Consider the following 24829-nt stretch of genomic DNA (forward strand, 5'->3'; position numbering starts at 1 on the left):
CACATACCTATAAATAGTAAAACCAGAGAAACTGATAATTTTGCAGTGGTCTCTTAATTTTTTCCAGAGCTGTGTGTGTGTGTGTGTGTGTATGTATATATATATATATATATATATATATATATATATATATATATATATATATATATATATATATATATATATATATATCCCCAACTATGATAAATATAGGGGTTGATACTGAAAGTATAGGCCAACTATGACTTTCCATAATTAATAGCAATGCACTTTTTGCAGTTTTACATTTACTTTTCAAATTCTGAAACTGGATTACTAAAGGAAACTGCAGTATAAGAACTTTATAATGCAGTACAACACAAGTAGTATTGGTCAAGGGGAATGATGACATTTGATAAGTACTATATTTCATTAGTATGAATGTTAACCTGAAAAGATTAGGCATAGGGTTAACTGAAGGCACCCCAGAAGTGGGAACAGTATACACAGTGAATATTACACATGAAGCAAAATCAAGTCTTGCTGAAAGATTTGTACAGTAAAATATTAGACAAAGTGTTATACAGCTGCTAGACCCAACCATGAAGGAATGGAAAAAAAAAAAATGGATTGAAGCACTGACATTGCAAAAGTATGATCACTGGAGAGGCCAGCTCTCAATGAAGCAAAATGAAACAGCCCCATTCTCAGATGGAGCAGAGCAATCTTCACCACTCTTATATACCAAGCAAATGACGAACGCAAAGGTTAACCCTATTGGCCTTTGGGATGACCAATCAATGGTCTTTATACAAAAGGGAATTTTACAAAATTTTAAATCTTACATTTGAAATCTAACTTTTTAATGTTACAAAACTGAAATACACGCGTATCCTTAAGTAACCTTCCGGTTTTACTTCTGAATGTGCCTTTGAACTGAATATTAACCTGACAAAGCCTCCCCCATGTAATTACAAGCAATACACAAACAATATATCATTAAAATGGAAGAGGAATGTATGTAAAATATGTTTTGATTGGGGATGCAAGCTGAGTATATACTGTTTGAGCATCTCAAACTGGACACTGCAGTGAGCACCAGGATTGCTGTGTAGAAGCAGGACTTGCAAAACTCGCATGCTATGAAAACAGCTTCACTTTTATTGTGCTTGAGTAATGTTTGATAGTAAATATTATGCAGATACTGAAATTGGATAATTAAGAACCACAGTTGTCCAAGTACTGTACATTTTGATCTGGTATTACTATTATATATGTAGTTTTACCATTGTTTTTCTACCTAATTTGAAAGGCCTATTCCCATTAACAAGCCAAACCAAAGCAACAAACTGTTGCCAAGCTAATAAACCTTGGAGATGAGGCCCAGCAAAAAAAAGTATCCAGTAGGGTTCGCTAAAATGTGATAACGTGAACTAACACCAGACAGTTTCCCTGCGGGACACACTGTGGGCCCCTATCAAGGACTGTCAATTCAGCACAAACAGCCACGCTCGCACGACTCACCCAGGAGAGCTTTTACTACTATATCTTCATCTAATTCTACGCATACTGCAGTCCAAGTGTCTCACCTTGAAGATTAATTGATTAAGTGCAAGAAAATATTGGAATGAATCAGTGCCTTTTTTTTTTTAAACGCATGTTCAAAAGGGGGGGCTTAGGTCAGCCATGGTGTCCTGTAGACTGTAAGCCTGCTGGTCTGCTTGTGAGCTGCCCAGAGCTACGTTGTCTTCCGACACTATAGCTCTGGGTTGGCTGCATGGCGGGCCTGCAGAGTGAAAAGAAGCCATGGGCTGACGCACACGCTTCGGAGGACAGCACGTGTTTGTCGTCACCGTTCACAAATCAGTACAAGGGTGGTAGTAGTTGGCTGAGCCTAAATACAGTTGGGCATTTCAAATTGGGAGAAAAACAGGTGACTACTACATTTAAAAAAAATAAATAAATAAATTGCATCAAGCTCTATTCTAAACGAAAGCCTGTATACATAGGAGGCTTGTGTATTCATTATTGCACCGTTTGCATTAACACGTTTAATAACCAGCCTCAGATAGCTGGAGGATTGCAAAGTGCTATTGTTCAACAATCACTGATTGATACAAATACTGGTAGAGAGAGCGCAGTTTGGTCATGGAATTTCACAGAAGTAGAATTCATATTGCCTTTTCACACCTGATCCAAGCCAAGCCGGAACCAAGCCGACCCCACCCAGCGCGGCTCGGGTGTGTTCGCACTATTGCTCAAAGTAGAAGCTGCATTGTGGAATGTGACGTCAAATTCAGTGGACACAGGCGCACAGAAGAGTGGTGCGGATTTGGTCGTACTCTCCGAAACGATAAAGTCTACCAAAAGATTTCACAGGAATTGAGAAATATGGGACTAAACCACAGCGCCAGTGCTTGATTTGTAAATGAAGTGGTGCAGAGGCGCAAGCAATGACAATAACACCGCCCTAAGAACCTATATTCAAAATCATAACACTTTTACTTGAAAGAGTATTGTACGTATTAAAGTTATATGTTTACAATCACATATTCTACATTATATACAAAGTAGTAGTACAAGCAGAAAAAATTATTAAAAGGCAAAGGCAGGACAAATAATAAATTTAAAAATAAGCCTTTATACATATTGTTATGGTTTTGCATTTAAATGGTTTTAAAAAAAAAAAAATGAAAAGACAGTCAGGGGACGTACAGTAGGACGACATGGATTAAGAAAAAAAAATACGCACCCCAACATAAACATTGGTTTCCACAGTCTGCACTATTATCAGCAATGTGTGTGCAGCAGAAGCTGCTGGTAGATTACAAAAATGATTAATTATACCTAGGCTAGTATTTTAGTATTTTATCAGATTTTTAACTACAGGTACCAGGAATATGACTCTTCACACCCAGAGGTTCTGGGGGTGCGCCCAGGCACAAATTAAGCACTGCACAGAGCAAAACAGTATTGTGAAAAAATAAAATAAAAGCTTCTTGTTTGTATTTCACGTTTCTGAATGCAAATACAAACCAAATAATTTTGTACTATTAAAGTTATATTAACTGCTCCTACTACTAACTTTAAAACGGTAGATAGTATTTAAAAAATGTCAGTAAACACTTCAGAAAAATAGATTTAAAGTAGGCCTATTAAAAACAAAATCTAAACAGAACATACTTTGATTTAAACATGTTTTTATATATGCAATGCTTATATATGGTAATTTTTAAAAATGACCATATCTGTATTTGCAGGTCTACTGACCAAGAACTGCGTCCATTAAATCATAATAATTTTTTTTTTGCGGTCTGACCCTGTTTCATGCTGTGGTTTAGTCCCGTATTTCTCAATTCCTGTGATATCTTTTGGTAGACTCTATTGTTTCAGACAGTACGAGTTAACCCCGCCCGTAGCCTTTCTCAGCACCGAGCTAGTACCAGATATCTTGCGAGGCCAGAGTTTCACAGTTCCCTCTTTGCTCAGCTCGATAAAATGACAAGTGTGAAACTAGCCGCACTGTGAGGGCTCGGCTCGGTTCAGGTGTGCAAGTGAGAAAAGGCTAACGCATAATAAAATAGAAGGTATATCATTCCAGCACAAAGTGATGAGTAATAAAAATGAAATACGGCCAGCATATTTTTTAAAACAATACAGACACAGGAATGTTGAATTCTTGTTTTTTGTTTTCTTTCATGTAATGGCTCCGTGTGGTCTGATTTGTGGCAGTGTCTAGTCATTGTCCTCTTCGTCGTCGCTGATAAGCCCCCTCCCCTCCGTGCTGGTGTCGCGCTGCCGCAGGAAGTTCTGCCGGATGGCTTCCAGCTCTGTTAGCTCCAGACGCACCTTCTCCAGATGGAAGGTCCTGCGGTTCTGAATCTGACGCAGAGGAAATGGATTCATGCCCCCAAACGCAATGGACATCAGCTTTCTGACGAAGGAAAAGGTTTTGATTAAAGAGCCTGCAGCTTCACATTTCATTCTCTTAGTTAAGCCAAGGATAGATCTAACCTAGGCTAGATCAGGTGAAGTGTTGTGACGTAAGTGAGAGCCGTTTAGTGATCTTCCACTTTGGAAACAAATTCAGCTTTGCTGGCAATAAACTGCAATGCACTTCACGGTTCTGGCACTTAATATAAAAGACAGATTAGCTCATTTAGCCTACAGTATCCAGATCAGGACCCCTGCAACAAGGCTGTTTTTCTGTTCCCTCAATACACCACTCATTTCAATCAGAGCACCAGCACGATTACAAGAGGGAGCAAGGTCTGCATACACTACGGTTCTCATTCTCTCTTCCCGAACGCTCCAGAGAAAAAGCTGAGCTATGACACGTAAAAAGAAATAAGGATTAATGTAAAAATAAATAAATAAATAAATATAACCACCACAAGAGATACAGCAAAGGCAACATATTTCTTGTCTACAAGCTATTGTTTAGAAAGAAGCAAATGCATTTAAAATGTGACTCAGGGCACTATAATTGAGGCATTAACACTAATAGTATAATGGAAACATTTCGATATTAGTGTATGCAGGTAACAACCTTTGGATACTAAATAGAAACTTTTCAAACCCACGCTACGTTGCATCAGCATGTGGGCGTACCTTGCGTCCAGGATAGTGTGTGTGAAGTACCGCAGGTACTTGAAGATAGCCATGGAGTCTTGCAGCTTTAACATCTCCTCCTCTTTGTACTTGAACAGTGCCAATGCAAAACGAAATATGATCTGTGTGCAAAAATGCACCACAAAATATTTAGTGCATTTCAGACAAGGAAGTGGAAGACCGTCTTCTTGCTTTCGGCAAACACAGCTTAAAGCTCATTGCTAAGCAGAGCTTGATCGAAGGAAAGTAATTCTCCGAATTCAGCTCTTTAATTTAGTTTGAAACGTTCTTCTCCATACATTGTACTTGTTATCTAAACAGAATACTCCATGAATGTTCACAGAGTGCTGTGGTTATTGCACTCATGTGGCTGGCCGTAGACAACACACACATTGGGGGCTTGTGGATTTTTCAACCGTAGTACTCCATACACGTATGGTGTATCCTCTAGATCATACAGAGGAGAGAATACACAACACAAATACATCACATTTACTTTAAAAGAGCCGTGCACACATTACACATTTGACTTAAATTTACTGTAAAAAAAAAAAAATGTATTAAAACTCACGCTGTTTGAGTTTGTAAGATCTTTTTTTGTGCACAGGATGGCACGAATGGGTAATTTTCAGGTGTTTTCCAGTCATATGGCATGTCTTACCTTTGGTCCCTCGTATAGAAAGGAGTCCCATATCTTAAAGAGGATGTCACTGACCACACTGTCCACAAACACCACCAGGAACCAGTTAAAGGTGATGAGAGAGAAATCCACCTTGTACTGCTCAAAGTGGGCATGCAGACGGGGGAGCTTCTCACTCATCAGATCCTTGAACACTCGCTGGTCAACCTAAAGGAAAGGGAATGGCAGGAAAGAGTTAGGGCCCACTGAGAAGCACAGTCAAAATTCAAGATGAATGTAACCATACAAAACTAGCAAGAAAGAGCATGATTGTAGGAAAGAGCAGTTATATTGTGGTTCTGAGTGCTAGGTTTATGAAGTTAAAATAATTGTATTCCTCTCTAGCATTTTACTGGCATCCAAAAATGAAGTTTGTCCTTCAGTTTAGTCAAAGTTGGCTAGTTTGTTTTATTATTATTATTTTTTTTTATGTTTTATTGTTTTATATATTTGTCTTTGTAACTGTTAGGCGCCTGGTCTATAAAAGTAGTTTTAGTATTTATTTAATAATATTATTATTAATAACAATGTCACACAGAAAAGAAAGAAAAACACTGACACAGATCATTTCTTGTTTGTTTCAGTTTAAGGTATGTATTTGGGACAAAGGTCAGAGCTTGGGAATTATGCTGTTCCAGTCTTTAAGCCAATCTTTTACCCTGAATGTTCATTCTGCTCGGCTCACTTGCAACAGTGTTCAACCAGTTAACTGCAGCACTAGCGTTTGATGCATGTATTCAACATGTGCCAGATATGGCAGCTTTTACAAAGCACTGAATTAAAAAAAAAAAAAAAAAAAAAAAAAAAAAAAAAAGATAACTGTGCAACTATTTATTGCCAAGACTGCATAAAATGGCATTTTCTTTTTTTTTTCATTTTGCGTTTGTTTTGTTACTTAGCACTTTTTTAAAGTTAAACATTATTACAATAGAATCTTAGGTTAGTATGAACACATTTTTAAATAAATGAAGAGTGATTCAATGCAAAAGTACCAACAATAGGGTGAGAAATTACTTCAGTAGCATTCTCCGATTTGGACACAGAAAAGAAATCTAAACAATCGCACTGATGTTTAAAATAGAATCCTGCACCGATAGCACACAGAGGCAGAATGATATAAAAGTGAGAGTGAATCTTCACCTATAATTTCACATAACCATTCTTGACTTACTTCTTGCTAGTTTTAATTAATGAACGCTGTTACTCTTCTTGCAATAAAAAAATAGGGAAAACAAAACCATAGCCATTCTCCACAAGTTAACACTGTCCATCAAAATCCCACATTGTTCTTTTTAAACACGCAAACCAAAGTGCCACAAGAAGACGTTAAGTTCATTTCCTCAAGGGTTTTACTTGGGGAGCCGAAGGCCAAAGTGAAAGCCAATGGCATTTACCTGCGATCCTAGCAGTGTCTTGGTGTAATAGTCTCGTGGCATAAAAACCTCCACAATGGCAACCAGGCACCAGAACGCATCCTCCTGATCTAAATAGAGAAGTGCTACAGCTGCCAACCTGAAAAAACACAAAATGCAAAGAAACAACTGGTTCCATGTTACTCGCATTCTGTTATAGATTTTACAACTGAAGTGTTACTTTATACTACTCGAATACCTAACACATTTCCCATGTACACGCAGCCCATCAGGATCATCACATGTTTTATATCATGACCTGCACATCATAGCATTAGCGTATCGTTACACTCCTCTGTACATACAGACAGGTTCAATGTAGTGGGCACATACCGATTAAGACCTTGGCAATATCCAATATCGGGGTTTCTCCAGGAAAACGCCAGAAGGATATTGCGGAGTTTCTGGATGCCCTCCGAGGTGGGTGAAGCGTAGTGCTTATTGTTGGGTAAAGTCCGCAGGAGGTCCAGCTCGATCTGCTTGGACGCCGGGTTCTGTTTTTCAAATACTTCCTGCAGCAGTTTGTTAAAATAGTCTGGGGGGATGGTGTCCCGAAACTTCTTGACGTGGAAGCAGACGCACCACTTCCACACTTTGGAGCGGTGCTCGTGAGGAATGCCGCTGCGAATCAGGCCCTTGAGCTCAGGGGTGCGCACCATCTCCCTGTTCATGGTGCTGGCTAAGTAGTTCTCCCACTTGACCCCCACAGAGACCTCCTGGTCAGTGAAGGAGAGAGACTTGAGGTCCAGGGCTCTCACCTTGGCTACCAGCTGCTCTTCCTCGTCATCCTCCGGCATAGTCTTGAAGCCAAAGACGTCAAACTCACTGTGGGAAGCGAATAAAGAGTGACTGTTTACAGTCACTATTCCAAGGGTCGATTTTGGAACAGAGGAAAATTGGGAGTTTTATTAGGTATATTTGTTTAGATTTCTATCAAATCTACTTTATTTGAAACCAGTTAATTTTCAATTCGTTCTTGCTATTAAATCTAAACTTTTCGCTCAGCTTTTGAATGCAAGTACATCCTGGTTTCTGTGGCATAGGAAGGGAGTTGAAGCCCAAGCTGGCTCTTTTCAACCCCTATCTTTATATGTAGCCCAGCAGTGCTGGATTCCATCAAGCAGACTGTACCTGACAGCGTGTGGTTTGAGTATAGTGTGTTCTGGGTGTTCAGGAGTTTCCACCTCCAGCGCGTCCTCCAGTAACCTGGAGATGACCTCGCGGGCTGGGCCCTGCTCCCCGGAGCACACTGGGTTCTTCACTTCCTGAAGCAGGACCAGGTACTTACTCTCGATCTGACAGAGCTTAGCTTCCAGACCTGTGCACTGTGAGTGACGAGCGAAAACATTAGAAAATAATCCAGTTTAGAACAGGCCCTGAAGTATTTCGGTGCAAATCTGCTCTAGGTTTTTAATCTTTTATATCTGCTTCAAATCTTCACCAATTCCCACCCTTTCTGAGTTCAATTTAATTCTGAGGGTGTCTGTCCTTGTTTGCGTCATGTGACACTTTCCTCTATTTTTTTTTTTTTTTTACACAACTGCTCCGTGCCAGTGAACACTGAGAGCCTTTTGGAGTGGAGAGAACATCTTAAACTACAATATACTTTAATAAATGAACACACTTCCAATACCAGTGTGTTCGGCAATTAGTTTTGTTTCGTATCTCTTACAATAAAATCACATACTGAAAGAGAAGCCACCTCCATATACCCTGACTGGTACTAAAGACGGTTCTTACAAGTTTTGTGACTAGTGGATAAGCAGTTCTCTTAATATATAGAAAACTCTAAAATGTGATGTTAATGTCACTACTGTACTCTGCTGCAGTGACATGTAATTTTATTAACGCTTAACACTGTATATACATTTACTAAACTATCCTTGCAACAACGTACAGAATGCGTGAAAGGCTTGTGAATTATTTCACCACAGTGTTACCTTCGCCTCTAAGGCTTTTTCTTTTGCTACAGCATTCCTCCTCAGGATAGTTAGCTCCAAAATCTCTTTGTTCAGAAACTTGTTCTGTGTTGTGTAGCCTTGAAGACTGTCCTGCAATTATAACCATTATAACCAAAGTTATTACGCATGGTCAGGAAACAAAAAGTATTTTCCAAATGATGTTTTTGCAACACAGATTAAAGAAACAGCTGTCAATGACATGAGCTTACAAGGCAACATCCTTCTTAACTATTTAAATACAATATTATTTTACAAATGTTTGTTGTACACGAAGGGAAACAAGCCAGATTAATTGTTTTAAATTTTCTGGCTGTTCAGAACACAATAGTACGTAGTACTTCCCGTTTGTTGCATGAGGTTTACTGCAGGTATTTAAGACAGTGGTCTAGGTGGGTGTCAAGAACTTTCCAAAGAACTTGTGTACATGTTACTTCCCTAAAATAGCAACGGTTTAAAACAGCTGTCACAGTGCAACAATAAACAGCTTTCACATGGTATACATTCTCTTTTATTTTGATTACCTGTACATTTGTATCCATAAACATTTAATGAACAAACACATCTAAAGTCAATCTAGATTTACTTATAGCCCATATATGCAATTAAATTGAAACCTGCAGGAAAAGGAACAAAAAAAAAAGAAATACCAACCATATGCAGCACACACTTGTGTAAATGGGATATTTCATGTGACCGATTCATTTATTGTATATGAAAGCTGCATCTTCCTACTGCAAGACAGCAGACCTGACAGACTTCGATAGAGATTATAGTAGATGATCGATTGGCAGCTGCTTCCGTATCCAAGACGGCACAAAACACTGTTGTTTCATGAGGATCTATCGCTAAAGTGCTACTCTGGATAGCAGATTTTGTTGCATGCTCAAACCCCCAGTTTCCTCAAATGAATTCAAGAATTCAAGATGGATATATATATATATATATATATATATATATATATATATATATATATACATATATACACACACACACACACACACACACACACACACACACACACACACACAACACATAAGGGATTGGTCGATTAAAAATGGAAAATAGAATGTAAACTAACTGGAGGGTAAACAAAGTAATTACATCTTGCTTGGATGAGCCCATACATGGCGGCATTAGGACCCAGTAGAGGTTACTGTAGTCAGGAACCAATGCCAGGTTTAGTCAATGGAGTAATTAGTGGATTAACTGGTTAGGTTTAAAAGGATGCAAGTGTGTGTGTGTTTGGTGTGGGTGATGGTAAGAGTTTAGTTGGACAGTTGGAGAGAAAGAGAGCTGGTTGTTATTGTGAAACTGGAAAACAACCTATTGGAAAGGTATTTGGATTACAATTTGGTTTTGGTGATGAGGTAACAGGCTTAGCCTGCCTCTATTAGGTAGGAAAATCATTTGTTTAGCTAGGGCCCTAGATTCTTTTTATTGTAAATAATAAACACATGCTACAGCATCTCTTGGTATCCTATGTCTAAAAATGTTTATTTGAAGAAGGAAAACGTGTGACCAGAGGGCAATCCGTCACATATATATATATATATATATATATATATATATATATAGATAGATAGATAGATAGATAGATAGATAGACAGACAGACAGACAGACAGATAGCTGGGGCTATCGGAACAGAAAGGTCATTGTCTCATGATTGGGATTGAATAAGAACAGCTGTTCAGTCCCAGCACTTTCTTCTCACAAGCGCAAAGCAGCAAGAACCTCAATACTGGAACAACATAACCCAGAACTAGTGAGAATGATTGCTAACATCATAAAATGTAAAATAAAACAATTAAAATGACATTTGAAGCTACTTGCTTTTAAACTGAACCAATTACACTTCTAAGCTCTAAATCAGTTAATGTTATTATTATTAATAATAATAACAACAAATACTACACTACTACTGACTACTACTAATAATAATAAAAATAATATATTCTTTAAAACTAAACCTGAATGGCCCTCCAGGACTGAAAATGGGCACCCCTGGTACAGACACTCACAGGAAGTGTTTACCATAAGTGGCTGGGGCCTGAATTAAAGCAAAGCTTAAGACACCATCATAGCAAGCTCCTGGTGTTCCCTCCTACCTTCAGCCTGTCCAGCTCCTGCTGGTCCCTGCTGGGTACAGAAGACTCCTCTGTGTGCGATAAGCTGTTCTTGATGATCACCTCATCTTTGGCCTGGATGGTCTCCATCAGCATGCCCAGCTGCTCGTTGAGCTCCCCCACCTTGTTCTTCAGGGACACCACCTCCTGGTGCAGGCTCTCCTTCTCCAGCCCCAGCTTCTCTATGTGTGTGCTCAGAGCCTGGATTTGCTGGTCCTTCTCCCTCACCAGCTCCATGCCGTCCGGGGCGCCGCCCGGCTGAGTGCTGCTGGACTGCTTGTCATACTGGGAACCCCTCAAGGTCTGCTGAAGCAGCCGGACGAGTTCCTGTGACCCGAAACAGAAAGACAGAGAAAGGGAGAGCATTGGGTTTCATTGACCCTCATTTTGTTGTAGTTTCATACACTTTTCAGCCATCTTAATTCATGGAGCCTACATATTGCCTGCTTTTTTATGATATGCCCGAATAGATATTCATTCTAAAGCACCCCCAAGTACTTCAAATTTGTCTTAAATTTAAAAGTGATACAGGAATGTATATGTAATGGAGATCCCAACTGGACTAAGGAAAATAAATATAGAGCAATAGTTATCAAGGACTTTATGCAGACAAATAATGCAAAGGACATGCAAGGATTTGTCAACATTTCTGTACGTCTATCCCGTGTACAGAGGTCATCCCGTGCACAGGAAACAATTACGTGTCTGAAATAAATGACTGACAATAAGTTAATAGATTGTGAGTAAGATGCCTCTCAGTGGTCATTTTGAGCAGCCCAGACTGCACAAGACAACATTATACAAAAACAGACAGACATCACAGGAATACGATAGCCAGTATGGGATGAAAACTCTCTGTATATCATTTTGTCTTTTCCCATAAAAGGCCATTGTTAATTTACACCAGATCCATTCCAACTTTCAAATGAAGGACACAACTACTTTGCATTACTTATCTGTGTGTGGGCCCGTTTGCTAGTACAACGCAAGTTAGTTTATGCTCAGCACAGCTGATGCATCTGGTAACAGAACATTAATAATTGACAAGAAAGGCCAATCCAAAAGGATACAGACAAAATCTTTGCAGGAAAAAAAAAAAAAAAAAAAAAAAAAATACATTTTCTACTCTGTAACTCCTGTTGCAATCATTCTGAGTTATAAAAAATATATAAAAGGGGGCCAGTTAAAACCTAATTTTGCTGAAGGGCTTGTTTTGCTTCCATTAGTGAAAGAATGGCAGGTATTCACACTTTACGCCCCCATACATTGTTTTTGAAGTTGTTGAAATAAAGACATTTTTGAAGAAGATTCTCTCTTATAATGTGTTAATTTGTTAACATTTTTACTAGGTCTCTTTTCTCAGCCGAGTTGCAGAAAGAGTTGGTGGTTGTGAACATGTGGTTTGCAATGTTGTTTTAGCCTGTGCAATGAGGTATGAAGTGTGCTGGTTAGCAACTAGGCAGTGCGTCTGTCTGAATGAAAGCTCAGTTGAGGGTGTGCATATACAGAAATGAAAACTCAGCTTCAGTTCAAAGCAAAGTGAGCCCCACCTTACAAAAACACCACATACAACTTAAATGACGCACCACTGCCATTGACCCTGCTCATGTTGTACTAGATACTCGCTTTCTTCCCAGCATTAAATATACAGTTGTATTGGCCAAATATAATTGTACCAGTGTATTAACTGCTTTAGGTTCTGGTAAAACAAATAATCTGACATTGTGAAAATTTGTCAGAGGACATCCTGTAAACCCAGAAAACAGAGGACATTGGGGAAACACAGCCGCGTGTGTTTTTCTGATAACAAACAAGCTGAAACTCGGAGCAGCTGATTCAAATTCAGCGCCGTTTTGAGACACGGGCGAGGGGAGGAGCCGACAGCACAGCAGAACAACGCAGTTAAACGAGGCAGTCTTCCCAGCGACAGCGAGTGGAAGCGACAGCAAGTGGGAGAAGTACAGCGTGGAAAAGTACAGAGCAGTTTCGAAGCAGAAAGGAGAAATTGCATCTTGAATTGCTTTAATCAGAAAACAGAGGACATTGGGGAAACACAGCCGCGTGTGTTTTTCTGATAACAAACAAGCTGAAACTCGGAGCAGCTGATTCAAATTCAGCGCCGTTTTGAGACACGGGCGAGGGGAGGAGCCGACAGCACAGCAGAACAACGCAGTTAAACGAGGCAGTCTTCCCAGCGACAGCGAGTGGAAGCGACAGCAAGTGGGAGAAGTACAGCGTGGAAAAGTACAGAGCAGTTTCGAAGCAGAAAGGAGAAATTGCATCTTGAATTGCTTTAATCAGAAAACAGAGGACATTGGGGAAACAACACAGCCGCGTGTGTTTTTCTGATAACAAACAAGCTGAAACTCGGAGCAGCTGATTCAAATTCAGCGCCGTTTTGAGACACGGGCGAGGGGAGGAGCCGACAGCACAGCAGAACAACGCAGTTAAACGAGGCAGTCTTCCCAGCGACAGCGAGTGGAAGCGACAGCAAGTGGGAGAAGTACAGCGTGGAAAAGTACAGAGCAGTTTCGAAGCAGAAAGGAGAAATTGCATCTTGAATTGCTTTAATCAGAAAACAGAGGACATTGGGGAAACACAGCCGCGTGTGTTTTTCTGATAACAAACAAGCTGAAACTCGGAGCAGCTGATTCAAATTCAGCGCCGTTTTGAGACACGGGCGAGGGGAGGAGCCGACAGCACAGCAGAACAACGCAGTTAAACGAGGCAGTCTTCCCAGCGACAGCGAGTGGAAGCGACAGCAAGTGGGAGAAGTACAGCGTGGAAAAGTACAGAGCAGTTTCGAAGCAGAAAGGAGAAATTGCATCTTGAATTGCTTTAATCAGAAAACAGAGGACATTGGGGAAACACAGCCGCGTGTGTTTTTCTGATAACAAACAAGCTGAAACTCGGAGCAGCTGATTCAAATTCAGCGCCGTTTTGAGACACGGGCGAGGGGAGGAGCCGACAGCACAGCAGAACAACGCAGTTAAACGAGGCAGTCTTCCCAGCGACAGCGAGTGGAAGCGACAGCAAGTGGGAGAAGTACAGCGTGGAAAAGTACAGAGCAGTTTCGAAGCAGAAAGGAGAAATTGCATCTTGAATTGCTTTAATCAGAAAACAGAGGACATTGGGGAAACACAGCCGCGTGTGTTTTTCTGATAACAAACAAGCTGAAACTCGGAGCAGCTGATTCAAATTCAGCGCCGTTTTGAGACACGGGCGAGGGGAGGAGCCGACAGCACAGCAGAACAACGCAGTTAAACGAGGCAGTCTTCCCAGCGACAGCGAGTGGAAGCGACAGCGAGTGGGAGAAGTACAGGCGTGGAAAAGTACAGAGCAGTTTCGAAGCAGAAAGGAGAAATTGCATCTTGAATTGCTTTAATCAGAAAACAGAGGACATTGGGGAAACACAGCCGCGTGTGTTTTTCTGATAACAAACAAGCTGAAACTCGGAGCAGCTGATTCAAATTCAGCGCCGTTTTGAGACACGGGCGAGGGGAGGAGCCGACAGCACAGCAGAACAACGCAGTTAAACGAGGCAGTCTTCCCAGCGACAGCGAGTGGAAGCGACAGCAAGTGGGAGAAGTACAGCGTGGAAAAGTACAGAGCAGTTTCGAAGCAGAAAGGAGAAATTGCATCTTGAATTGCTTTAATCAGAAAACAGAGGACATTGGGAAACACACACAGCCGCGTGTGTTTTTCTGATAACAAACAAGCTGAAACTCGGAGCAGCTGATTCAAATTCAGCGCCGTTTTGAGACACGGGCGAGGGGAGGAGCCGACAGCACAGCAGAACAACGCAGTTAAACGAGGCAGTCTTCCCAGCGACAGCGAGTGGAAGCGACAGCAAGTGGGAGAAGTACAGGCGTGGAAAAGTACAGAGCAGTTTCGAAGCAGAAAGGAGAAATTGCATCTTGAATTGCTTTAATCAGAAAACAGAGGACATTGGGAAACAACACAGCCGCGTGTGTTTTTCTGATAACAAACAAGCTGAAACTCGGAGCAGCTGATTCAAATTCAGCGCCGTTTTGAGACACGGGCGAGGGGAGGAGCCGACAGCACAGCAGAACAACGCAGTTAAACGAGGCAGTCTTCCCAGCGACAGCGAGTGGAAGCGACAGCAAGTGGGAGAAGTACAGGCGTGGAAAAGTACAGAGCAGTTTCGAAGCAGAAAGGAGAAATTGCATCTTGAATTGCTTTAATCAGAAAACAGAGGACATTGGGGAAACACAGCCGCGTGTGTTTTTCTGATAACAAACAAGCTGAAACTCGGAGCAGCTGATTCAAATTCAGCGCCGTTTTGAGACACGGGCGAGGGGAGGAGCCGACAGCACAGCAGAACAACGCAGTTAAACGAGGCAGTCTTCCCAGCGACAGCGAGTGGAAGCGACAGCAAGTGGGAGAAGTACAGCGTGGAAAAGTACAGAGCAGTTTCGAAGCAGAAAGGAGAAATTGCATCTTGAATTGCTTTAATCAGAAAACAGAGGACATTGGGGAAACACAGCCAGCCGCGTGTGTTTTTCTGATAACAAACAAGCTGAAACTCGGAGCAGCTGATTCAAATTCAGCGCCGTTTTGAGACACGGGCGAGGGGAGGAGCCGACAGCACAGCAGAACAACGCAGTTAAACGAGGCAGTCTTCCCAGCGACAGCGAGTGGAAGCGACAGCAAGTGGGAGAAGTACAGCGTGGAAAAGTACAGAGCAGTTTCGAAGCAGAAAGGAGAAATTGCATCTTGAATTGCTTTAATCAGAAAACAGAGGACATTGGGGAAAAACACAGCCGCGTGTGTTTTTCTGATAACAAACAAGCTGAAACTCGGAGCAGCTGATTCAAATTCAGCGCCGTTTTGAGACACGGGCGAGGGGAGGAGCCAACAGCACAGCAGAACAACGCAGTTAAACGAGGCAGTCTTCCCAGCGACAGCGAGTGGAAGCGACAGCGAGTGGGAGAAGTACAGGCGTGGAAAAGTACAGAGCAGTTTCGAAGCAGAAAGGAGAAATTGCATCTTGAATTGCTTTAATCAGAAAACAGAGGACATTGGGGAAACACAGCCGCGTGTGTTTTTCTGATAACAAACAAGCTGAAACTCGGAGCAGCTGATTCAAATTCAGCGCCGTTTTGAGACACGGGCGAGGGGAGGAGCCGACAGCACAGCAGAACAACGCAGTTAAACGAGGCAGTCTTCCCAGCGACAGCGAGTGGAAGCGACAGCAAGTGGGAGAAGTACAGCGTGGAAAAGTACAGAGCAGTTTCGAAGCAGAAAGGAGAAATTGCATCTTGAATTGCTTTAATCAGAAAACAGAGGACATTGGGGAAAAACACAGCCGCGTGTGTTTTTCTGATAACAAACAAGCTGAAACTCGGAGCAGCTGATTCAAATTCAGCGCCGTTTTGAGACACGGGCGAGGGGAGGAGCCGACAGCACAGCAGAACAACGCAGTTAAACGAGGCAGTCTTCCCAGCGACAGCGAGTGGAAGCGACAGCAAGTGGGAGAAGTACAGCGTGGAAAAGTACAGAGCAGTTTCGAAGCAGAAAGGAGAAATTGCATCTTGAATTGCTTTAATCAGAAAACAGAGGACATTGGGGAAACACAGCCGCGTGTGTTTTTCTGATAACAAACAAGCTGAAACTCGGAGCAGCTGATTCAAATTCAGCGCCGTTTTGAGACACGGGCGAGGGGAGGAGCCGACAGCACAGCAGAACAACGCAGTTAAACGAGGCAGTCTTCCCAGCGACAGCGAGTGGAAGCGACAGCAAGTGGGAGAAGTACAGGCGTGGAAAAGTACAGAGCAGTTTAGAAGCAGAAAGGAGAAATTGCATCTTGAATTGCTTTAATCAGAAAACAGAGGACATTGGGGAAACACAGCCGCGTGTGTTTTTCTGATAACAAACAAGCTGAAACTCGGAGCAGCTGATTCAAATTCAGCGCCGTTTTGAGACACGGGCGAGGGGAGGAGCCGACAGCACAGCAGAACAACGCAGTTAAACGAGGCAGTCTTCCCAGCGACAGCGAGTGGAAGCGACAGCGAGTGGGAGAAGTACAGGCGTGGAAAAGTACAGAGCAGTTTCGAAGCAGAAAGGAGAAATTGCATCTTGAATTGCTTTAATCAGAAAACAGAGGACATTGGGGAAACACAGCCGCGTGTGTTTTTCTGATAACAAACAAGCTGAAACTCGGAGCAGCTGATTCAAATTCAGCGCCGTTTTGAGACACGGGCGAGGGGAGGAGCCGACAGCACAGCAGAACAACGCAGTTAAACGAGGCAGTCTTCCCAGCGACAGCGAGTGGAAGCGACAGCAAGTGGGAGAAGTACAGCGTGGAAAAGTACAGAGCAGTTTCGAAGCAGAAAGGAGAAATTGCATCTTGAATTGCTTTAATCAGAAAACAGAGGACATTGGGGAAACACAGCCGCGTGTGTTTTTCTGATAACAAACAAGCTGAAACTCGGAGCAGCTGATTCAAATTCAGCGCCGTTTTGAGACACGGGCGAGGGGAGGAGCCGACAGCACAGCAGAACAACGCAGTTAAACGAGGCAGTCTTCCCAGCGACAGCGAGTGGAAGCGACAGCGAGTGGGAGAAGTACAGGCGTGGAAAAGTACAGAGCAGTTTCGAAGCAGTTTGAAAGCAGGTTGACGGCTGCAGAAGAAACTAAACTTCAAAAAAAAAAAAAAACCCTCAACATGGTCTTCAAGCCAGTAATCTGTGACACCTGCTTGATGTGGGAAATCCGAGAAAACCCAGCGGAGCTAAACCAAGTGTGCGTAAAGTGCCGCGCGATCCAGGATTTGCATAAACTAGTAAGTATGCTAGAAATGGAGCTGGAAGAAGTGAGACAGCAACAAGATCTTGAGGAACTGGCACACCCACAATTCATGGAAGTCTGCATCACCCCTAACAGACTGAAAGCCACCAGGGAGATAGAAGGTCAGAACAGCTGGGTTCAGGTAGGCAGAAGCAGGGAAAAAAAGAAACTTCGTCAAACACAACCACCAGAAATCAAAACAACCAACAGATTTGAGTCACTTCAGAATTGTGATGAGCAGAACCAACAACAAGAGAATGAAAGGAACAACATCCAGGACCCTATTGACAGTGGTGACCAGACAGCAAAAAGAAGGGAGGTCATGATTGTTGGGGACTCCATATTGAGAAACACAGCAAGTTCAATTCGCAGTTTGGACCCCCTTACTACAACAGTGTGCTGCCTTCCGGGAGCCTCGGTCAAGCACATCACTGAAAACGTGGACAGGCTCCTAGAACGAACAGGAGACGACCCGGTAGTAGTCGTCCACATCGGTACAAACAACATTGGAAGAGACAGACCAAAATCCCTGCAAAACAAATTCAGAGAGCTAGGAAGGAAATTAAAAGAGAAAACCAAAACTGTGGTATTTTCTGGTATACTACCCGCACCTTGCAAAGGACCATATGGACAGCTGGAAATAATAAATCAAAACCAATGGTTGAAGACGTGGTGCACACGGGAAGGCTTCACCTATCTTGATCATTGGACCACTTTCTACAACGAGGACTATCTGTATAGACGGGATGGACTGCATTTAAATAACAAGGGAACTAGTCTACTTGGAGAAAAGATCCTCGAGCAGGTTCGGAAGCATTTAAACTAGAAAGGAAGGGGGGAGAAATCAACAAAAAAACAGAAGGGAGACCGCATCAAAACAAGAACAACAACTCAGGTAAGACAACCATTAAATGTGTTTATCTAAATGCTAGAAGTATCAGAAACAAAATTCTAGAACTTGAAGCTACTGCACTAACAGGTAACTATGATGTGATAGGTGTTACAGAAACGTGGTTGTCTGAGAGTGATGGGGACGAATATAATATTTGTGGGTATACACTGTATAGGAAAGACAGGCAGGACAGAAGAGGAGGAGGGGTAGCGCTATACATAAGAAACAGTCTTGAAGCCCAGGTGTTAAACCTGGACAAAGAAAATAAAACCGAATCAATATGGGTCAGAATAACAGACAAAAATTCAAAAGGCATAATAATAGGAGCATGCTATAGACCGCCAGATTCAGACGGTGAGCACAATAATCTGTTATACAATGACATTAGAAATGTGTGTAGCAAAGGAGAAGCCATACTAATGGGGGATTTCAACTTCCCCCAAATAAAATGGGAAAACCCGGTGGGTAGCGCGAAGGACGAAATAGAAATGGTGGAAATGACAAATGACTGCTTCCTAACACAATTTGTGAAGGCACCCACTAGAGGGGAGGCATGCCTTGATTTAGTCTTTTCAAATAACGAAGATAGAATAACTAAAACAGAGGTCAGAGAACCACTGGCAAACTCAGACCACAACATGGTCTCATTTGAAGTGTTTTTTAAATCCTCAAAAGTAAAGACTAAAGCTAAGGTTTACAATTTTAGAAAAGCAAACTATGAAGGTATGAAACAGAGACTAACAGAAGTAGATTGGAGTAAAATAGAGAAAACACCCACAGAAGAAGGATGGTTGTTCTTCAAAAATGTAGTACTAGAGGCGCAAAACAATTATATCCCTAAAGTAGACAAATCTAAATGTAAAACTAAATTGCCAAAATGGTTTAATAGATCAATTAAAAAAAATATTCAGCGAAAAAAGGCACTTTACAGAGCATTAAAAAAGGACCAAAAAGAAAGTACACAGAAAGAGTACACAGAACTGCAAATGCAAGTCAAAAAGGAAGTTAGAAAGGCCAAGAGAGAAATAGAAATGAACATTGCTAAGGGAGCTAAAACCAATTCCAAAATGTTTTTCCAATATTACAACAGCAAGAGAACATTCAAAGAGGAGATTAAATGTTTAAGAGATACAAATGGCAAAATCGTAGAGGAAGAAAAAAAATAGCAAATATGTTAAATGATTACTTTTCACAAGTTTTTACAAAGGAAGATACTGACAACATGCCCCACATGTCATCCAGTTCCTATCCAGTTTTAAATAACTTTAGCATAACTGAGGCAGAAGTGTTAAAGGGACTAGGAGCTCTTAAAATAAACAAATCCCCTGGGCCGGATGAGATCCTCCCAGTAGTACTCAAAGAAATGAAAGAAGTAATTTACAAACCGCTAACCAAGATCATGCAGCAGTCTCTTGACACAGGGGTGGTACCGACAGACTGGAAAATTGCAAACGTAATACCGATCCACAAAAAGGGAAACAAAACTGAACCAGGTAACTACAGACCAGTAAGCCTGACTTCTATTATATGCAAACTTATGGAAACTATAATAAGATCCAAAATGGAAAATTACCTATATGGTAACAGAGTACTGGGAGACAGTCAACATGGTTTTAGGAAAGGGAGATCGTGCCTAACTAACTTGCTTGATTTTTTTGAGGATGCAACATCGATAATGGATAATTGCAAAGCATATGACATGGTTTATTTAGATTTCCAGAAAGCTTTTGACAAAGTCCCGCACAAAAGATTAATTCTCAAACTGAACGCAGTTGGGATTCAAGGAAACACATGTACATGGATTAGGGAGTGGTTAACATGTAGAAAACAGAAAGTACTGATTAGAGGAAAAACCTCAGAATGGAGTGTGGTAACCAGCGGTGTACCACAGGGATCAGTATTAGGTCCTCTGCTATTCCTAATCTACATTAATGATTTAGATTCTGGTATAGTAAGCAAACTTGTTAAATTTGCAGACGACACAAAAGTAGGAGGAGTGGCAAACACTGTTGCAGCAGCAAAGGTCATTCAAAATGATCTAGACAAGATTCAGAACTGGGCAGATACATGGCAAATGACATTTAATAGAGAAAAGTGTAAGGTACTGCACGCAGGAAATAAAAATGTACATTATAAATATCATATGGGAGATATTGAAATTGGAGAAGGAATCTATGAAAAAGACCTAGGAGTTTTTGTTGACTCAGAAATGTCTTCATCTAGACAATGTGGGGAAGCTATAAAAAAGGCTAACAAGATACTCGGATACATTGTGAAAAGTGTTGAATTTAAATCAAGGGAAGTAATGTTAAAACTGTACAATGCACTTGTAAGACCTCATCTTGAATATTGTGTGCAGTTCTGGTCACCTCGCTATAAAAAAGATATTGCTGCTCTAGAAAGAGTGCAAAGAAGAGCGACCAGAATTATTCCGGGCTTAAAAGGCATGTCATATGCAGACAGGCTAAAAGAATTGAATCTGTTCAGTCTTGAACAAAGAAGACTACGTGGCGACCTAATTCAAGCATTCAAAATTCTAAAAGGTATTGACAGTGTCGACGCAAGGGACTTTTTCAGCCTGAAAAAAGAAACAAGGACCAGGGGTCACAAATGGAGTTTAGAAAAAGGGGCATTCAGAACAGAAAATAGGAGACACTTTTTTACACAGAGAATTGTGAGGGTCTGGAATCAACTCCCCAGTAATGTTGTTGAAGCTGACACCCTGGGATCCTTCAAGAAGCTGCTTGATGAGATTTTGGGATCAATAAGCTACTAACAACCAAACGAGCAAGATGGGCCGAATGGCCTCCTCTCGTTTGTAAACTTTCTTATGTTCTTATGTTCTTAAAAGCTGATGCTAGCACTGGCCTGTTATAGCTGCTGAACTATTACTGTTTTTTCAACTGACTATAAGAAAATAAAATAAGGAAAAATACATTATTTGAATCAGATGTAAAAAAAAAAGACATTTTTTTTTAAACTCCAGATTTGTTGATTTTGGGATATACCGAAACCATAAGACAACCTAATAATTCCATTTACATCTGGGCACGGTAACGTGGAACATTTTATTATACCACTGAGTCACAAAACAGCTTAACAAAATCACTTGTTTTTCAGGAGTTGTACATATAAACTGCAACTTCCTGTTGCAAGTCAAATTCAGTCACAATAGACTTTGATAGAGGACTAATGGCAAGCATTCAATTGGCAGGTGACTCTGTAACCCAAACTATACGGTATGTAATGATGTTTCAAAATTGACGAGTACCATACTAAACACAGTGACCCACTAAATCCTATTTACATTGTTATGTAAGTGGTTCAGAATTTTGCAATTCAAAACCCATATATAAACTACATTACTTACTTTTTTGCAATGTTTTTTTTTTTTTTTTTTTTTGTAAAAAAAACACAGAACCGGATTTTGCACAAAGAAACTGAATGAAATCACAAACAAGCTGAGAAAGCTGAAAAATGTGTGCTGGTGGATTTAAAACATCTGTTTTTGCTTTTTGAACTCAATGCTACTTGCTCAAAACCATCTTTAGCACAAACACAGCAGTTACAGTTGTAAAGCGAATAATGAACAACTAAGCCCCAAGTTGTCTTTATTTCAATGTTGGTATGTTTACTGGGTGCATTGGTAATGATGATTTGGAGTAAACAGCTTTGAGAATCTAGCCCAAAGTTCCTTTTAGCATGTCTAAAATGATTTCCAGTAGAACTAACAGGATCTCTGGAATCTGCCCGCTGTGCCCTGGCTTCTCCTACCCTGAACATTTCCACACCTCGATTAACAGATCCCACTTGCTTCTTACCCTCTGGGTTCTCAACTCCACCTATCCCCATCTTACCTTTTGGCTAGTGTGCTCTTCCTTCAGTCTGGTCAGCTCCTCTTGCAGGCTCTGGATTTTCAGCTGGCTCTCAGAGGCTTTGTTGCCGTTGCTCACGATCCACTCCACCGGGGAGGCTTCGTTGCTGCTCCGGTTTTTGCTCGGTCCGATCATGTCTCTTAGAAATGGCCGCTTCGGTCTCGAAGAATTGCGGCTAAAATCAAACGGGAAAGCAGAGCCAACGGAAACTACAAAAGAAAAGTTGGTGTACGTTTTTAATATGAAAACCATGCGATCACGTTATTATATATATATATATATATATATATATATATATATATATATATATATATATATTATATATATATATATATATATATCAGTAGAACCTGTCATTAATAAAGCAACCAACGTCAATAAAGCAATGTAGAATAACAACTCCCTCTGAGATAGGATATTTTTAAATATCCAATGGACTCCTACAACCAATTAAATTGGATATGACAGCCTCTACTGTACACAAATCCACTGTCGTCTATTTTGTTTGAATGTATTAAGTTGTTCTAACAGTGACTCTATGCTTGGCGATATGATACAGCTTTTACTAACGAAGCACCTCTGTTTGTCTCCAGTTGGGATTTCCTTGTGTATTCCTGTGTCGCCAGATCCTGAAAGTCTTTCGAAGTGGGGTCAATCATCTCCCACTCCTCACTGCTTGTGTAAAAAACACTTCTCCTGTTCTCACTGCTCCCCTTGCCTGATCTCAGATAGGACATTGAATTCCTTCAAAGGGAAAAGAAAAAGAACAACAAATGAAACATTAAAAGTACAGCCTTTTCCCCAGACCAGGCACTACAAAACAAAAAGTACCTTACAGTTTCATGCAAGATAAAAGTTTGTATCATTTTCCATTACTGATTTCACCTCAGCAATGACTTCAGGATTAATGCATGTCACTGGCTGCAAAGCATGCTGGTCATTATCCAGGAGAAAAGGTACTGTGGGGTTAAGCAAGGGTTTGCTAAAGTGAAATGACCAAGTAAGACTACATTACAGAGGAGCATACATTACAAATAGCATTTCAGTGTGTAAAAACTGAAAAGTTTAGACACTACAAATTTTGATTTTTGATAAAAAAAAAGCAATGCTCATTGTCTACGATACCAGCTACGATTTGTAACTGAAGTACATGGTTGATATAACTATTTAAAAAATGGCACATCCGAGTCATACAGTCCCATCACCAAGAGATGTGAACTTCAAGTGAGATATATAGAATTGCCTCATTAGCTGCAATCTTGAAGAAACGCTAGAAATCCGTACAGGTAACTGACAGGTAAGGGGGTGTAAGGGATGGTCAGGTACCTCACCTTAACTCGGTGCCCCATTGCTTAAAGGAGAAGTTGATGGTGGAGAGCTGGGCAGCAGGGTTTCTTGCTGCATTGACTCCCACAAGCCCTTCTGGGGCAATTTCCATGGCAAACTCATTGCGGACACTCTCTGTGGAGTCACTAGGCTTTTCATACGAGAAGGCATCTAAAAAACAAGCAGGCTCTCATTAAAATACACTTTGTTTAAGGTTATTGATCATATGTTACATTTATAAGTCAGCTGACATACATAAGTTAGCACAACTCCAAGACACTGAACAGCTATAGAAGAAAGAAGTTTGGCATTTCCAACTTCACTAAAGCAGGTGTCTATTTGTTTGATTAAACTACCCACTAAAACCCTATTTAGGGTTGAGTCCAATTTATTATTTGTCAAGAAAATTATCCAAAAATGTAATATGCATGGTTATTTTTCCTTTATGTGTTTTTTGCTGCTTCCCATAACCTTAGCCAGCTACGAAATCACTTTGACACAATGATGACGAATGGGAAATAACAGACATTCTTATTGTGTTAAGAAAGTTGGCTTACTGGGTACATTTCTCTGGAATCTCCCCAGGGTATCACAGTACTGTGGATTAATAAAAGTACAGCATCTTTTTCATCACATGAATGCTAACATTCCAGAAGGTCTCAGGAAACAAAATGCAAATATCTATTGTTTTCAGATCCCTAAACGTCTGCAACTCTTCAAAAACCGCCTTAGGCTTGCAATAAATACAGTTTAAAAAGGGCACCAAGAGTTTAATGTGAAACTGTACAATTATAGTAGACTATCTGAACTAGTTGGGACTGAACCCTGTTCAGCTCAGTGATCTGTTCTGTCAGCTGATTGGGACCTGTAAGACACAAAAACAAATCCTTGTCTAGTCTTTGTTTATTGTTTTTTTTTATACTTTTACGCAAGTCAAAGACACAGATATATGTAACCATCACAGAAATGTGTAGTACTGAACTTTGGGTTTTATTCAAGCTTAGATACTATATGACTGTAACAACCTGACTGAAAAGTTGAGTGATGGTACTGTAAAACAATTATTTATTATTATTTATTTATTTGGCGGACAACTTTATCCAAGGTGACTTACAGGTGTTACAGGGTAGTACAGGGTTACAATGCAAGATTAATATTTAAATACAGCACAGGTTGCAGTA

General features: G+C 40.9%; 1 protein-coding gene across 2 annotated transcripts in view; it reads right to left on the reverse strand.

Moving 5' to 3' along the window:
• Positions 1–3126: 3126 nt before the first annotated feature.
• The window catches only part of LOC121294699 (TBC1 domain family member 2B-like), a 34990-nt gene continuing 13287 nt past the window's right edge, over positions 3127–24829 (reverse strand). For both annotated transcript variants that reach the window (XM_041218698.1, XM_041218699.1), the window contains exons 3-13: positions 23654–23819; positions 22900–23066; positions 22305–22531; positions 10728–11072; positions 8601–8711; positions 7792–7985; positions 6994–7485; positions 6643–6760; positions 5231–5416; positions 4570–4691; positions 3127–3892 (exon numbers count right to left, since the gene is read on the reverse strand). In XM_041218698.1, coding sequence (XP_041074632.1) covers positions 3694–3892; positions 4570–4691; positions 5231–5416; positions 6643–6760; positions 6994–7485; positions 7792–7985; positions 8601–8711; positions 10728–11072; positions 22305–22531; positions 22900–23066; positions 23654–23819 — 2327 coding nt within the window. In that variant the 3' untranslated portion in view covers positions 3127–3693. The remainder of the gene's footprint in view (positions 3893–4569; positions 4692–5230; positions 5417–6642; positions 6761–6993; positions 7486–7791; positions 7986–8600; positions 8712–10727; positions 11073–22304; positions 22532–22899; positions 23067–23653; positions 23820–24829) is intronic.

This window comes from Polyodon spathula, chromosome 19 (genome assembly GCF_017654505.1).
Source record: "Polyodon spathula isolate WHYD16114869_AA chromosome 19, ASM1765450v1, whole genome shotgun sequence".
NCBI lineage: Eukaryota > Metazoa > Chordata > Actinopteri > Acipenseriformes > Polyodontidae > Polyodon > Polyodon spathula.